This window comes from Myotis nattereri, assembly GCF_964212035.1.
Source record: "Myotis nattereri genome assembly, chromosome: 13".
NCBI classification, from domain to species: Eukaryota; Metazoa; Chordata; class Mammalia; order Chiroptera; family Vespertilionidae; genus Myotis; species Myotis nattereri.
Window position 1 is genome coordinate 11,735,531 of NC_138088.1, and position 16,520 is coordinate 11,752,050.

The 16,520-nt window shown below is 54.2% G+C and overlaps 1 protein-coding gene across 2 annotated transcripts in view; it reads right to left on the reverse strand.

Annotated features, from left to right (window-relative positions):
* SH2D4B (SH2 domain containing 4B) overlaps positions 1 to 8,824 on the reverse strand; it is a 68,298-nt gene extending 59,474 nt beyond the window's left edge. The window contains exon 1 of one of the 2 annotated variants that reach the window (XM_081104588.1): positions 8,029 to 8,824. In XM_081104588.1, coding sequence (XP_080960714.1) covers positions 8,029 to 8,212 — 184 coding nt within the window. In that variant the 5' untranslated portion in view covers positions 8,213 to 8,824. The remainder of the gene's footprint in view (positions 1 to 8,028) is intronic. The other variant, XM_081104587.1, reaches the window with a different exon arrangement.
* Between the last annotated feature and the right edge of the window lie 7,696 nt (positions 8,825 to 16,520).

The following is a 16,520-nucleotide window of genomic DNA, read 5'->3' on the forward strand; positions in this document are numbered from 1 at the left end:
ATCCAGAGCTGAGCAAAACTCACTCTGTTCAGTGCCAACGCTTTTGGCAGCCCAGCTGCCAGGAGACAGTGGGGGAGGGGGGCAGGAGGAGGAGAGGGCACTGTATACACTGAAACTCAAGTTCTCTGCGGGCCACTGGCCACTGAACAGGCGTATGGCCCCAGGCACTGGCCTGTGTCTACCCCATCCCTGTGCCCAAGCTCTTATGTTCCTCATCAACGTTACTACTATTAAACCTTTTAAACTTTTGCCAATCTCGCTGTTTAATTTGCATTGATGCCGTTTACTAGTGAGGTCGAACTCCTTTCCACGTGGTCATTGTGATTTGAAATTTCACTCCTGTGAACTCCTCCTTCATCTCCTTTCCCATTTTTCTGTTGTTTACCTTTTGCTAACTGATTTGGAGCATCTCCAAGTTCCCCGGACACTAATCCTTTGTCTGTTCATACGTTGCAAATATTTTTTTTCTTCTTTTATCTCCTGTTTTCTTCTTTTTTAAAACTCAGTTTCATATCTTCATCATGAAGATTTTTAAAAATCTAGTCATATTTCTCTTTCAATGCAAACAGGAATAATAACTTATTTCACTGGTGTGAAGACACATTTTAACATTTCTGAAATCAGGGTACGCCTTATAAATGAGGAAAGAGTGAAGTTAGGGAAAAGTAACGGGTTCTCTTCCCAGCCTTACTCCAACATTATTAACAGAACGTAAAGCCTGTGGAAAAACAATAAATTTATCTTGACATTTCAACTTGTGAACTTCCCTGTAGCTCCCAGCCCTGCATCAGACAGCGCGGCTACTCATGGCTGTGGCTACTCATCGGCACGGAATGCCCGGTGCTGGACTCGGCCCAGCCCAGCGGGAGACCTCCTCAGAAGAGTCTGCGGGGCCACTTGACAACCCCCTGAAATTCATCAGCGTAATTATCGGTACTAGTGAACTCACAGCAATGGGCCAAGAATGCAGAGCTGTTTCTTTCATGTGAGTCAGTCACATTTTACAAATGAATGTTTTTCCCTTGTTCCTTGGATCATTCCTGGCTTTACTCCTAGATATGTGTCCAGTTTGCAAACTCTAAGAACCATGAATACTTTGTGTCACTTAATTCTAGTCAATGCCTCCAGACGCTTTGAGTTCGTTTGACAAAACAATGGTGGATCTGGTTTAATTTACAGCTTTTTTTATTGACTGCAGAGAGGAAGGGAGAGGGAGAGGGAGATAGAAGCATGAAGAGAATCATTGATTGGCTGCCTCCTGCACACCCCCCTACTGGGGATTGAGCCTGCAATCCAGGCACGTGCCCTTGACCAGAATCTAACCCGGGACCCTTCAGTCCGAAGGCCAACTCTCCATCCACTGAGCCAAACCAGCTAGGGCTACAGCTTTTTTTTTTTTTTTTTTTTTTTTAGCAGCATATAAAAATAGTTGTCTTTCTAGCTATGATGTCTTAGATTTTATGAAACATAAAGGACCCAACTCCCAGGTCCCTAGGGGGAGAGTTAAAAGAAGATACTGAAGGGACCCAGGAAGGCTCCATGCAAGGTGTTCCACCTCGCTCTGCCTGCTGCCTGTCCGTTCCTCCTTAGCATCCAGAACTCGGCCCCTCTTGGGGAACTCCCTGGGGCTCCCCTCCCAAAGCCTTCCGCTGGACGCTGGACGAGGCCACGCTTTCCATTCTCTCCTGGAGACAATGCTCAGAGCTGACAAGTAAGGGCTCCGAGAAAGGTTGATCTCTCACCACAGCCAAAACAGCTGCATCCTCCTCCCTGGGGATACCCAAGCCTGCCAGGCACTGGGGAGATTCTATCAGTGGTCTCCCCAAGCCGCCCCTGCCCCCCCCCCCGTAAGGTACTGTCCTAGAAGCACTGCCCCCAGTACCCAGGAAAGGGGTCTGAGCAACAACTCCAGAAATCTGGGCACCCCCACCCCTGACACCCCAGTGTTCATTGGCAACTTGGTGATCCAAGTGCATTTACTAGAAAACTGTTGGAACCAACAGAAAATTTCATGCAGGAGCTTGAAGAAAATCAATATGCCGAGATCAACGGAGCCCACACCACGTCTGGCAACACGGGGTGGGCGGAAGACAGCTTCAAGCCTGGGTTTCTCTTGGTGGTGAATGACTTCTACTTGATGCGCTGAAAATCCTAACAGGGAGGGGGTGCTGGTGGGTTGGCCAAGTCCCTGGTGCAGCATCACTTTCCCCTCAGAGGGAAAAAATGCAGGGAGCAATGAAACCAATGCAAAGTAGAGTTAATGTCCAAATAATTACTGATTTTAACAAATCTTGAAAGATGATATAAATAAACAAAATCTATTTAAAATCCTTGATTAGCCCAGCCGGCGTGGCTCAGTGGTTGAGCATTGACCTATAAACCAGGAGGTCATGGTTCAATTCCGGGTCAGGGCCCATGCCCGGGTTCCAGCTTCGATCCCCTGTGGGGGAAGCATCCAATCAATGATTCTCTCTCATTATTGATGTTTCTATCTCTTTCTCCCTCTTCCTTCCTCTCTGAAGTCAATAAAAACATTTTTTAAAAATCCTTGATTATACCAACAAAATAATGGAGAAGAATTGAAAAGTACCTTTATCCTTTTCATGCATAGTAAATTTTGTTTCAATCTTGATAACTATGGAGAAAATAAATTTGAGTGCCTTTCTTTTAAAAAGTTGTAAAATAGCATATGCCATACATTTTCTAATAGATTCTCCTAAAAACAAAACAGGGATAAAAGGCAGAGAGAGAGAAAGGATTTAGGCAATATACACTAAGCAGATGCAAAGACGTAAAGCAGGACTCATGGAACTAAAATCCAAGTCAAAATCCTAGAACAAGAAATGAAAATGAAATGAGTTAGAAGTATGAGGGGAGAGGTGACAGAATGCCCATTACTTGTATATTACAGGTTGTATTTTGGCTTCTACAATGTATCCCCATACACGTACATATTGTGATTTTTATTCTTTCACTAAAGATTTTCAAGGTCTAGGGAGGAGTCACACAGCACAGCACCCAGTCTTTCACTCAAGAAGAAATCGGTAACACCTGTCCCTCCAACTGAGCCCCAATGACATATGAGGCTGCAAGGGCCTTAGCAGCTCCTCACCCGCCTGCCCACACACCCACCAAAGCCCTAGGCTGTGGCCACAGTCCGGGTAGAAACGATGCAAGCAACACCCATGGTCTCATGGTACCTTCAGGTTCATGGAGGAGACTGGCCTCAACTGAGTGAACAGATTCAGAAGCGGGAAGAGGCAGGAGAGAGAGAGGAGAAGGAAGGGAAGGGGAAGAGGGGGGAAAGGAGGAATCTATAGAGACAGAAAGGAGTCAGTGGTGCCAGGGCCTGAGGGGAGGAGGGGATGGGGAGTGACTGATTCATGGATGCAGAAATGTTCTGGAACAAGATGGAGGTGGTGGTTACACAAAGTTTTGAACATACTAAATATCACTATATTGCACAGCCTTTCATGGTTAAAATGGTGAATTGTATGTGGTGTGGATTGTAGCACAATTTTTTTTTGTTTAAAAAAAGGATATACTTTTATTAAAAAGTTTCTGCTGTTGAGTTAGGATCAGGCAGGTTAGGGTAAGGGCATCAGGGAAGGAAGACAGCAGATCAAGAGGATGGTCAGGATGTGAGCAAGATCGGCAGAATGTACCAGCCAACTGTAGGGCTGCCCTTCCCACCCCTTCACCCAACCCAAGAGCAGGAGCTAAAAGCAGGAAGGCGAGGGCAAGAGGAGATTGGCTGGTGATAAGGAAGGAAATTTTCGAAAGAGCCAATAGAAGACAAGTGCAGGAAATAGTAACCCCTAGACTGGTGAGCTTCTGTGGCAACCCTTTTTGGGAGGGACCCTCTCACATGGCGAGAGTCTTGTTACTTTCGCTTTAATAAATTTCTCTCCCTTTTGCTTATCCCTCCCTTGTCCGTGAATTCATTCCACAATTTCTCGAGACAACGAACCCAACAGCTTAAAATCGCATCTCACTGTCAAGAAAACTGGGCAGAGTGCCGTGAAAAGAGATTGGGATGGGACTCATTGGGAAGGTAGTCAGTGAAAAGCTCACCATGTAATGAGAAATGAATGCTGGAAGGAACTGGCCTCCAGAGGGCTCTGGAAAGAGCAGAGGGACCCCAATGGGTGGAAATGGGCTGGAGAGTGGGCAGAGCCAGTGAAAGGCATTTGCATTTTCTTTGCCACTGAGGAAGGAACGTGCGTGAGCTAATTAGCATGTTGAAAGGGCACTGGGAGAAAGGGTCCTACAGCGTCAGTGCGAGAACAGCACTGCGTTAGGGAGGTCTGCAGCCAAGTACGGTCAGGACTTCCACGCTGGGAAAGGGAACACACTGAGGCTGAGGGCTCAGGCCCCAGGGAAGGTTGCTATGGTTACTGAATGAAAGCAACTGTACAGCTTAGGACTGTGTCCCACGGCTTCGTTAGGGCACCAAAGCCTGGGCAGGTATGCAGCAGGAGCAGCTTAATGCTTCGACACAGAGAGGGTGCTGAGGAGGTGTCTCCCTCAGGCCCAGGTCAGGGCTGCGTCTGGAAGCCGCACAGGCTGAGCCGGCAGGGTAGAGGGGGCGCTAGGAGGGAGGAAGCCACCTCTTGACCCCAGCTGTGGGGAACAGAGGCAGTGGGCTGGGACCCAGCTGCACCGAGAGCGCTCCAGAGGCTGGAGCAAGGGCCAGGCCAGGGGCCAGCATGGCGGCACGCAGAGATGCTAACACGGGGGTGGCTGTGTGAGCAAGAAGCACAGAGGACATAAGCCAGCAGCTCCCTGTGTGCAGGCCTGCGTCGCAGTGTGGCTGTGGCCAGCACGCTAAAGGAGGAAGTGGGAAAGAGGGTGGGGAAGGTGTCTGGTCCCAGGCAAAGGATGTAGGGATGGATAGGGAGGTGGTCACCGAGCAACCGATCTAACACTGACAGAAACTGCCAATCACAACGGAAGGACTGACAGGCTGGGGAAGGGGTGGGGGGGGCAGCGGGAGGAGCTTTCTTGGTCACGACAGCCGTTCGAACACACGTGTCCCGAGTCCTGTGTCCCAGGCAGCACCGGCTCAGCCCCAGGACACGGGGATAGCTGAGCAAGCAGAGAGGCTGGAGCTTGTGAAGGCTGCCGCCCCTGACAGGGGTGTGGGTTCCTGTGCGGGTGAAAGAGCACAGGAGGGAAGAAGTGGCCAAGGTCGTGACCATGCTGGGGCTTGGCTGAAATCCAGCAGGAACGTAATGTTGCTGCCTTCCCGCCTCAGCCTAACCACACCGGTTCCTGTGGGACATCAAATGGTGTCGGGAATGTGGCAAAGCAGCAAAAGTGACGGCAGGTGCGAGAGCGCCTACGCTGAGATGAGTGTCTTCCACAGCGCGTAGGACGCCCAAAGACCCTCACCAAATATAAAGCCAAAAGAAGAGACAGGCTGTGTCATCAGGGGAGTGATGCTTCCTGTCATAACTGTCACCTTTCACCCCAGCGATGTCTGTGCGGCCCCAAATGTGCGCCCTAGGATCAGTTCTGTGACCTGGCACGGTCTGCATGACCAGTGTTTGCTCCTACCCTCTCCTGGCTCCACTGGAGAGCAGACACCACAGCGACAGGTGTGCCTGGCCCCACCCGGCCCTCAGCACCTGAGCCCTAGAAACTGCCAGTAAGGCCTGCTAGGAGCTGGGAAATGTCCCCAGAAAAGAGAGGGTGGGGTGGAGGCCCTAGGGGACAAGCCGCACTGGGGCCAATGGACAGGAGGAGGCGAAGCGTCCTTCCAGGTTTACCGGACTAAGTTGTGCACACAGCCCAACAGGCCACAGCAGATGCGACCTTCAGGCAAACGTGGCGGAGGGAGTGCCTACGAGGGTAAGGCAGAGGAAAAGGTCCAGCCACGGGGCCTGTCCCCACGCGCTCCCACCCTGAGCCACCCTGTGGCTGCTTTGCACCAAGCCTTGCTCCCGGCTGTGTCTCCTGCGATCTGCAAAGCTCTGTCCCGTTGACCAAAGTCAGCACTTAGTTATGTTGGACAAGAGAGTGAATGAAAAAAATGAATGAGTGCACGGATGATCTGTTGAACTTGAGTCATAATTCAAAAGTGAATGAAGAGAAAAACATCAGTAACTGCACCCACAGTCAAAGTCAGGGGATATGTGTCCCAGCTCCATTTCTTAGTATCTACATGACGGACTTCTGTGAGCCATGGCTTCATTGAAACGGGGTCCCCGGGCTATGGGAGTGTTCCGTGGGGGCAGGCATCCGGTAAACGTGAAGTTCACTGAGGAGGTGAAAGGTTCCTGAAACTTGCGTCATGACCCGAGGACAGGAAGCAGGAAGCAGGAAGCAGGCACTGTGCCTCCTGGACCGGCAGCAGGAAGCTGGCGGCCTTTGGGGCACAGCTGGCCCCAAAGCTCCCCCTTATCTGCCCCGACAGCTCCACAGGCAGGACCGAAGCAAAGAGCTGAGATCTGAATGGGATCCTGACCTGGAACACACACATTCCTCTGTGTTTTCTCCTCTTTTTCCATTCTTTATAAATCAGAAAATTAATTACCCGGAAAAAAGTCATCTGCACCAGAAACTCAAATGAGTTTAATGTATAATTTATACACGAGAATGTAGATGTCAGCGTGTGACAAATCGCCATAAAAATATTTTTGCAGTTAATTTTCAGGCATCTGTCTTCTTCCCCAAGGAGTCACTGCACAGCCGATGTGAGGCCCCAGGGCCAGGCCGGGTGGGGCTAGAGATGCAGCTGCCAGCGCAGCCCGGCCATCCGCCCAGCCTTGGCACCAGCCATGCGCAGCCAAGTCACAGCTCTGCACCCAGGGTCCGGCTGCATCTTGTGCAGAACGCTCTGTGCCAGCTCTGGGCTGGACCCGGGATGGAAGACAATGGAGTAAGGCCCCCCACTCTTTGAGTCCCCGGGGGAGCCAAGCAAGCAGATGACAGTGGGGCAAGTGTAGGGAGGGTGGGTCCCCAGGCCAAGCCGCTGCAGAGGAGTAAGTACTTCCCTGTGCCAGGAGCATCCCCAAAAGATTCCAAGGGAGGGGACCGGTCCTGAAAGAGTTTGTCAGGAGGATGAAGGCAGGGGGACATTCCAATAGGAAGAACTACTCGTGCAAAGCCAGAGGCTGGAGCGAGCTGCCCGGGTGGTGCGAGGGTGGCCTGTGGCACCCGGCAGGGACTGTCCAGTGAGCCCGGGGTAGAGAGCAGGAGCCAAGGGCCCACGGGGCCAGCATGCCCAGCACAGAAACAGGACTTCGTCCTGATTGAAAACTTTAAACAGATCAAGTCTGCACTTCACTCCGGAGAACAGACGGAGGCCATTTTAGGCTGGTGGGGAGAACAGGGAAGAGGAATGAATGGTGCTGCGCACTCTGTGGGCAGCACACACGGAGGGCCACCCCCAGATCCTGAGTCCCGCCCCGCCTAGCAGCCGCCGGCCTCAGGGTGCCTTCCTCCACACGGGCACCGTCGCTGGGCTTGACCGCACATGACAGCAGCAAACACCTGAAATGTGGGCCGGGTCCTGCCTGCTGTTTGCAGTTGCTGCTGCCATTTGGGGCTGGGACTCTGTGCAGGACGTTCCCCAGCACCCCCTCCAGATGCCCATGGAGGATCCTCTTACACAAGAGCAGGGCAGAGGGTGCCAGTGCCCAGAGCTGGCCTCGCCCAGAACCCGTGTGCCTCCCACACGAGAAAGGGAGCAACTGCACAGCTTGGTTGCACCGGCACCTTCGCCAGGCAGTCACCAACGGTGTCGAAGACCATCTGGGGTCCCGACGGTGCCCTCCCAGGACCTGAGCTGCCACAAGACAAAGCACATCCCATTCCCCAGCACCATCATGTCCCTGGGCAGCCCCCTCTGCCGCCCTGGGGCCCTGCCGACCTGGACAAAAAACCAAAGCCCGTGCTCCTGGGACCAGACGCTCACAGAACAAGGGTTTCAAGCTCCAACCTGGCATCCCGCCAGTGCTCGCCTTAAAGCAGAACCTAGCCTGGCATCAATAAGGAGCCCCTCAGTAACTCCCTGGCACATACCTCGCTTGACCTTCGGGGGCCTGAGGCCCTCCGCCTGGGCCAGGGCCTCCCAGGCCTCGCGCTCCCGCCAGCGCCGCAGCTGCTCCTCGCGCATCTTGTAGAAGAGGATGTGCTTCTGCACGTCGCTGAGCTCGGCCAGGAGCTCGGGGTCGATGTACATGTCGTGCAGGATCTGCTGCAGCATGGTGCCACCTGGGTGCCCACACCAGCAAAGCCCGGACGGCCGGGCACCCCAGGCTGCTCCCCAACCGGCTCCTCACTCCAGGGCCTCCCCAAGAGCCCCTTCTCCGAGCAGCATGTCACTGCCTCAGCTCCCAGCAAGCAGCAAACTCATCTCCTCTGCCTGGACAGCAACGGGCCGGGCCAGCCAGGCAGCAGGAAGCCGAGAGGCGGCTGGGACCCTAAGGGGAGGCAGGCACCAGGAACAATCTAGTTCTGCTGGGTCTCCAAGCGCCGCATCGCAGCAGCGCCTCGCCGGCTGGCCTGGGGTTCAGGGCAATGGGAGGGTCAAAGCTCCAGCTCCCAGGACAGCGCCAGGCACAGCCCTGCCGGGGCCACGGGTGTCGAGTGATCTGTTAGTGGAAGGTAACGATGACACCAGCTGTATCGATGACACTGCCCCAGCCAGCCAGGAACCGATCTCTCCTCCGCAGGTAAGAGGAGGAGGCGGAGGCAACTTTGCCTACTAATTCCACGTCTTTTGAGCCAATTTCAAACAGGCCAGAGCAGCCAGCCAGCAGCCTCTGGGCTCCCCAGCCTTCTGCCACAGCTCCACATTTCCAACCTTCTCCAGGACATCTGGCATCCTGAGGTAATGCATTTAAACCCTGCCTGAGGGGAGGGGAGAGCTTCCTCTGTGTTAGAGCCAAGAAAGAAAACAACAGGGAATCGGGAGGGACCACAGAAGGGGCTTCTCCGTGGAGTTCAAGGACAGACGGAGGCAGACAGCCTCTATCTTTCCCGACAGTGAGCTTCTGAGCTGGGCATGGGCTGACAGGTGAACCCGCAGTTTTGGTGGCTGTCGCTGATCTTTTTGTTGTTTGTTGCAGGTGTCTGAAGGTGACCACAAAGAACGGAACTGCGCGTCCGGGAGCCCGGAATCTGGCGCGCACACGGACAGAGCAGATGTCGCCAGCTGTCAGGTGGGCAGGAGCCACTGCCGCTGAGACGGGACCCGCCTAGCAGGTGCTCAGAGCCGCTCACAGCTGCCCTTGTACTCCCATAGGAAGCTGGGGTGCAGGGTGGGTAAGTGACTTGCCTATGGCTACCCAATCAATGAGCTGCCACATTGGGACCCCACCCAGATTTCAAATTTAACACCCACTGGCAACTACGACTGTTTTGATGGTTTAAAAAATGTGACGCAAGGAGGAGAAAATGAACAGGACTCGGCACTGTGGCCTGATGGCATCGGTGATCTCGTGTCCCTTTCCTCCCTGTGAGGATGGAGGTGGATCAGGCACCCAAGAGTGATGGACCACAGGGAACAGGAAGAAGAATTAAGGGGGTTCAGATGAGCTTCAAGCCACCGCATCGCAACAAAGCGTGGAGGCCAGGCTGCCCTCCCGAGGTCTAGCGGGCTTGTCCCCGTATGACCCAGACCTTGGAGCTCCCACACAGAGGCTCCTGCCACACAGCGCCGGCCCTGGGCCCTGGCCCGCGCCCTCTCCCCTGTCCTCCCACCTCCAAGTGCTGGCCTCCTGAGGTTCTCGCACCCAGAACCGCCTCCTCCAGCCTCCTCCTGCCTCCTACACACGCTTCTCGCTAGTGGCTAGCGCGCCAGCTGTGGCGGGTGGGGCCGGAGTCCAGAGACTAGAAGGGAGAGAGGACGCGCAGAAAGCGCTGGCTGCCGCCTCCCTTTCCCTGGGTCCCCCAGGCCCCTGCAGGAAGAGGGCGCAGAGAGCGCCGGCAGGCCGCTTGCGGGCGGAGGTCCCGGTGAGCGCGGAGGGGGACGGTGTCACTCTTGCGGCGGTGTCCCCGTTCGGAGAAGGTGGGCAGTGGTCAGACGAGAAGCACCCCGTTTTGTGCCGCAGGGGCGGGGTGCTGCCTGGCAATCCCAGGTCAGTGGGGCAGGAGGCCGGGGCATGGAGGGCAGCGGGGCGCGGCGGGGTCTGATTTCCAGCGGGCGCGGCCGGGAGCTGCTCCGCCCGCGTGGCGCCACCTCCCGCTGGGCGGCCGCCAGCCGATCCGCCCTCCCCGGAGCTGCGGGCCGCTGGGCCCCAGGCGGGGGCGCCCCCTGGCGGCCTCGAGGAGCGGGACAGCCTATGTGGGGAGACTTGGCCAAGCGCCCAGGGACGCAGTGCCAGGACCTGAGGGAGGGGAACCCCTGGCCAGCCAAGCGAGGGGGACACGGCGGCTGGTAATGGCCCGGACCGCAGTGGCTGGGGCCGCGCACGAAAGGAGCCTGCGGCGGTTCCTTTGGGGGAACACCTGGCGACTGAAATGGGGCCGGGCACCTGGGGTATTCAGACATGGTTTCTGCCGCCTTTCAACTGGGTTTATGTTGCTTTCATTTTTTGCTGGCCGATGTGTACGTTGGATTTTGCATGCTAACGCGGTTTCTTCTGCGGCCGCGGTGCGCACACTGGAAACCAACCGGAAATGTCCCCTCGGTGGGGCAGGGGCTGCCCACTGTGGAGCCAGACTTCACAAAGGTGTAGCGAGGAGAAATGTCCAGGGCAGATAAAATGAAAAGGCGACATGCATAATATTGTGCACAGTGTAATCCATTTTTTAGAGTCTGTGTTTATTTTGTGTAGACAAAGGAAAAAATACGGAGAACACACATGGCTCTTTGCTTTCTTCTGGGAAGAGGGAGGGAGACCACTTTAGACAAGTCCATATTGTTTAATGCCATGAGTAAGCTACATCATTCATATGACTGAAATAAAACATATTTCAAAAGTCCTTTAAAAATGTGACTCCCAAATACTGGCCTCTGAAAGTGCAGGGGGATGGTGGGGGGCGGGGGCAGTTGTGCAGGCCCTGCCTTGTCCGTCCCAGTTCATGTCATCGGAGGCTGGAAGCTGAAGCAGGGCCTGGAGACATTGCGCAGACAGCTCTGGTGATAGGAGCAGAGACTGAAGAGCAGGAGGCAGGAGAATGGTGGCAAACGTTGGCCCAAGCCTGTGACCACGGCCCAAGCCCAAGCCCAAGCCTATGACAGAGGCGGTCAGTCCGTGCTGGCATTGCCAGTGGGAATCATGGAGGGCCGACTGGGGAGAGTCCTCACCCCAGGCCTCCTACCAGGCATCTCTGCTTCCACCTAAAATCCTCTTAAAACTAAAATCAGATCCTATCTCTGTTAAAATCCTTCCAGTGGCTCATTTATTGAGTCAAAGCCAAGTCCTTTCATGGGCCCATGATCTGCCTCCCTCTGCTCACCTCCTCAGGCAGCTCCTCCCACCACCAGCACTCTCCCTCCCTCCCTCCCTCCCTGGCTCCATCCGCTGGTGTCCTCGGCTTTCTGCAGACCCCAGGCACCCTGCCTCCCCAGGGCCTTACACTGGCTGTTCCCTCTGCCTGGAACCCACATGGTTCAATCACCCCCTTCAAGTCTTTGCTCAAACCTTTAGCTCCTCTATACTCCTGGTCCTCCTGCTCAGTTTTCCCATCATCCCTTACTTTGCAAAATATCATCTTACTTATTTGTGTTTGTCTCCCTTCCCTGAGGAGATGACCAGCACCGCAGGGCAGGTGCCCCACGAATGCCCGCTGCCTGGAACGCTGCCTGGTCTGCAGCAGGTGCCAGATAAACGCCTATTAGAAGAGAGAATGGATGAAGGAACTTTCAAGGCGGAGTTCATTAGAGCTGAGCATACACTGGGGAGGCATCCAGAACAGGATCCTGGACAGAGGTTGCTGGAGACGGGGACCTGGAAGTCATGGGCAGATGGGCTGAATCCGTGGGCTCTAGGCGAGCCCTAGGCTGCCGGCCATGGCTGTCCTCTCACCCTACCACAGGCTCCCTCCAAGGCAGGGTCAAGGGTTGGCCAGAGAACCCCATCGCCTCGGCTTGGAAACCCCTGGGCACAGCCTCCACGCGAGGATCCGCTACAGGGAGGCTCTCCTTACTTTGCCCACCTCCCCTGCACTGAGTCACGCGGGGAAGCCGCTCCCTAGAGCACATTTGGCATCTCACCTGCTCTCAGTTTCGCAATCCCAGGCTCAGTGAAAGGCCAGTGGTTTTCACCTTGTCACCAGTTAAGCTCTACTGAAAAATTATGGCCATAAAAATCAATAGTGTCCCTGTGTGAGCACAATTTCTTAGAAGATACAACGTGGGAAAGACCCCGTTCACAGTAGCAGCCAAATAGATATGAAATACTGAGAATGAGTTTAACAAAGTGGGGAGCTGTGTAAAGAAAAGTGGAAATCTTCCCTGAGAACACACGTCGGGTTTCAGTGGGTACAGGAACACGGCACCTTAAGAAAGACCTAACGCTGTGAAGTGTCTGGTTCATCTCTGTTAGGGGGCCTCCGAGAGGCTCCGAGAGCCCTGCCTCCTGGCATCATGGCCTTCTGTGGCCCCTCCCACTCCCATCAGGGTTGGTCTGTGTGATCAATAGACTATGACCTGTCCCCTTTGCGATTAGGCAATAAAGACACGTGGGCGTCTCCTTTGGGTTCTCTCTCCTCCCATCACTCTCTCTGGGGAAACCATGTCATGAGGCCCCCGTGGCAGGGAACTGAAGCTCCTGCCAACAGTCAGGTGGGTGAGGGTGGCAGAGGCTCTGGGCAGGTGAGGCTGCAGTCCTGGCCAACAGTTTCACTGAAGCCCCACAAGGGACTGAGCCAGAGTCACCCAGCAAGGCTGTTCCTATAACCCTCAATATATGTATTGCTAAACTTCCAGGCAATTCGTTAAGCATCAACACATAAGTAATAAAATATTAAATTAATTTATACATTTAATACAATTCCAAGCCAAATCTGAAAATCAACTGCAAAGTGGGGAAGAGACGTGATAAAATAATCCCCCAGTTAGCCAAGAGAATTAACATGAGAACAGCCCAGAAAATAATGAGGAATGTTGAACTCTACTGTCGGTATTCAAATGTGTAAAATCAAACATTTCAGTTCTGACACAAGAACAGGAGGATGGAAGTGAGAAAGCCCAGACACAGATCCAAATACTCTATGTGCAATTATTTAGTATCTGATCAAAATGGCGGTTGATGGCGGGGGGGGGGGGGGGGGGTAGAATGCTCATTCCATTAGCAGAGCAGAGATAATGAACCAGATCCTCACCTGTGACCTGTGTGTGACCTGTGACCTGTGACCCTGCCAGGACCTCCCTCAGTGGTTATGCCCTCTAGGGGTTCTGTGGCAGGGATAAGGTTCATTACTACAACATTAGTCATAAGAGTGAAATTCCAAAAGTATGACTTGGAGTATAATATTCCATTGTATATGGGGTGTCCCCCAAAATATATACACACTTTCAATGATTATTAATTCCAATGGGTTAAGTCTGAAAAGAAAGAAACATCAACTGGAAAGGGTGAATACCTTTTTCTGGGACATCCCATAAACGCACACCTTCTTTATTTATTCATCCCGCAACGGACACTTGGGCTGCTTCCGTATCGTGGCTACTGTCAATAACGCTGCAGTGAACATAGGGGTGCAGATATCTTTTCAAATTAGTGTTTTCATATATCCTTTGGATACGTACCCAGAAGTGGAATTGTGGGGTCATGTGGTAGTTCTAATCTTAATTATTTTTTAATGTATTAGGACAATTTATTTATTTTTAATTTATTTATTTTCATTGATTTCAGAGAGGATGGGAGAGGGAGAGGGAGATAGAAATATCAGTGATGAGAGAGAATCATTGATTGCCTCCTGCACACCCCACACTGGGAATCGAGCCCGCAACCCGGGCATATGCCCCGACCGGGAATCAAACTGTGATCTCCTGGTTCATAGTCAATGCTCAACCACTGAGCCACACATTCTTAATGTTTTGAGGAATCTCCATACTATTTTCCAATGTGGCTGCACTAATTTATATTCCCACCAAATCTTCACCAACATGGCATAACACACAAAACACTTGCTGTGAGTAGATTTCTTATTTAGGGGGACAAAAGAACTTTATCCAGTTCTCTGTCCCTCCTCTGAGGGACAGAGACCTCTAGGGGCGCAGGAGTGGGAGGCACGTGGGCTGCAAGGGCATGAGTCCCTGGAGTTAGCAGAATCCATGGAGAGGGCCCAGGGCTTTCACCCCAAGGAATCGGTGGGATCGGAGCACCTGTAAAGAGCAAGGGCACCCGCGCTGACATCTGCAAACAAAAGACAACAGCACAGACGTGCGCATCTGCGGTGGTAGTTTCTGAGCCCAGGGTGCAGCCAGCCCGGCCTGGCCGCTGGGAGTCTCCATCACTCCTTTCCCGGTGTGTCTGCCTGTCATCTGGGTGCTGTGCAGGCCCGTCAGCATTCAGTGGGTGACAGTCGGCGACAAGGTGAGTTCTGTTTTCCTGCTCCTTAATCTGGGACCTGTTTCCTCACTAACCTGGTGAATCAAAATATTAGGTGGGGGTGCTGGGCTGTGGTAGCCAGTTCTGGCTGCCCAGCAGGCTCCCCTAGACTCCCCTGGTTTAAAGGGGAAAGTCTTCAGTCCCAGACAGGACTTGAGCCTGTGTTTGACGGAGAAACCCTGGGAGAAATAGGCTAATTTTCTACCTCGGCTGCTAACTTGGGGCTGCTGGCAGGAGGCAGGGTCTGCGGGCAGGAGGGAGGGCGGAGGTTGGGGCGGGATGGGAGGTTGGGGGGTGGGGAGCCGCCAGTGGTGGTGTCAAGTCCATTCTAGCCCCAGGCCTGGCTTCTCTGTGTGAACATCACTGGCCCTTCCTGCCACCGCGGCAGGTAAACCCCTTTTTGCTTCACCTTGTGTTAAGATCATTGTGACCCCCATGTCCTGACCACCCCAGTGGCCTGGCTCTCCCTGTCTTGCCAAGGATGCAGAAGAGATGGACAGGACCGACACGAAGAAGCTCAGGCACCCAGGCCAGACCACCTCCACGCCCCTCCAGGCAGTCCTCCCAGGCCCCCATCTCTGAATGCAGCCGGCCCACTTCCTCACAGTCCCAGCCCCCCTTCCTTAGCCTCACTCGGGAAAGCCGGGGACGCAGTGAAGAAAGGATTTTCTAGAGGGGGAGTCCCCTGCTCCGAGGATGCGGAGTCCCTTGTGCCTGTACACAGCTAGCGGGGGGTTCGGAAGCCCTGGTCCTGCCAGGGAGTGGGGTGGGGGTGGGGGGAGGGGAGCGGGGGATGGAGGGGGGGGCTTGAGGGGGGGACGCAGTCCTGAGCTGGTGGTCGTCTCTCTCCCAGCCATCTACACAGACAGATGGCTTGCCCTTGCCCACACCTTCTGCCCCATGAACCTCTCCGGGAGCCCCAGTCCTGCTAATTAAAAAACACTGCACTCCACCTGAATTCCCTGGATGGGGCGGCTCAGCAAAGTCTAACAGATTGACTGCCTCAGTCCAGGACTGGTTCTTATTAACTAAAGGGCAGGAGGCAATCTGGGGTCCCGGGTGGCAAGCAGGCTTACACTCTGGGCAGCGTCCCTGGCAGGCAGGGCAGCCACCCACAAAGCCCTCCCAAGTTCCCCTGGCTCCGACTAAAGACAACTTGTCAGCCCTGCCAACTGTCCCTCAGCTGAGAGTCACAGCTAACCACAGGCCTGGCCCAGCCAGGCCCCAGGCCGCCCGCCCGACCAATAGGACCAAACACGCAGCGGTGCCCTGCCCTGCAGGCAGCTGAGACCCAGCGTGAGCGTGGCTCCAGAGCAGGTCCTTACCCCAGCGGAGACTGTCCCCGCCCCCATGCCCTCCTCAGGGGAGCAGCCAGGGAAGAACAGCTAATATTCCCTACACACCTGCTGTGTGGCAGCAGGCACCGTGCCAAGGGCTGGGTTTCTGTATCTCATTTAATTCTCAGAACAAGATTATGAAGCAGGCATTTGAACTATCCCAAGGTCAATTTTCTTGTCGAGGTCACAGAGCTGCTACTGAATCCAGGATTAAACCCAGGTCTTGTTGAGCCCTAACAGGTTTCTGCCCTCCCCTCCACCCCGGCTCTTGTTCTGGGCTGGACAGTCATCCTGGGGTCACACAGTTGTGCCCACACTTCCCATGTCAAACCTGAGGGCACTGACAGGAATTAGTGTGCCATCTGCCCCCCACTGCTCAGACCATAGCTCTGGCCTGGTGAGAGCTCATACCTCCGCCCGGCAGATGAGGTGCCCACCGCCTCCAGGGCACTCTGGAGCTAGGAGAAGGCTCAGCAGAGGCTGCGGGCTGGCAGACCAGCCCACTGCAGACTGGGCCCTCAGTTTTGCTACAAAGGAAGATTCCAGAAGTCAGGAAATCCAGTTCCAGTCTTCACTTCCCTAAGCTGTGGGACCTGGGGCATAGACCACTGGTGTCCTCCTATACCTGACCTCTTCTTCCTCGGCACACAGCTAGACACGTGCCAGTTCAGTG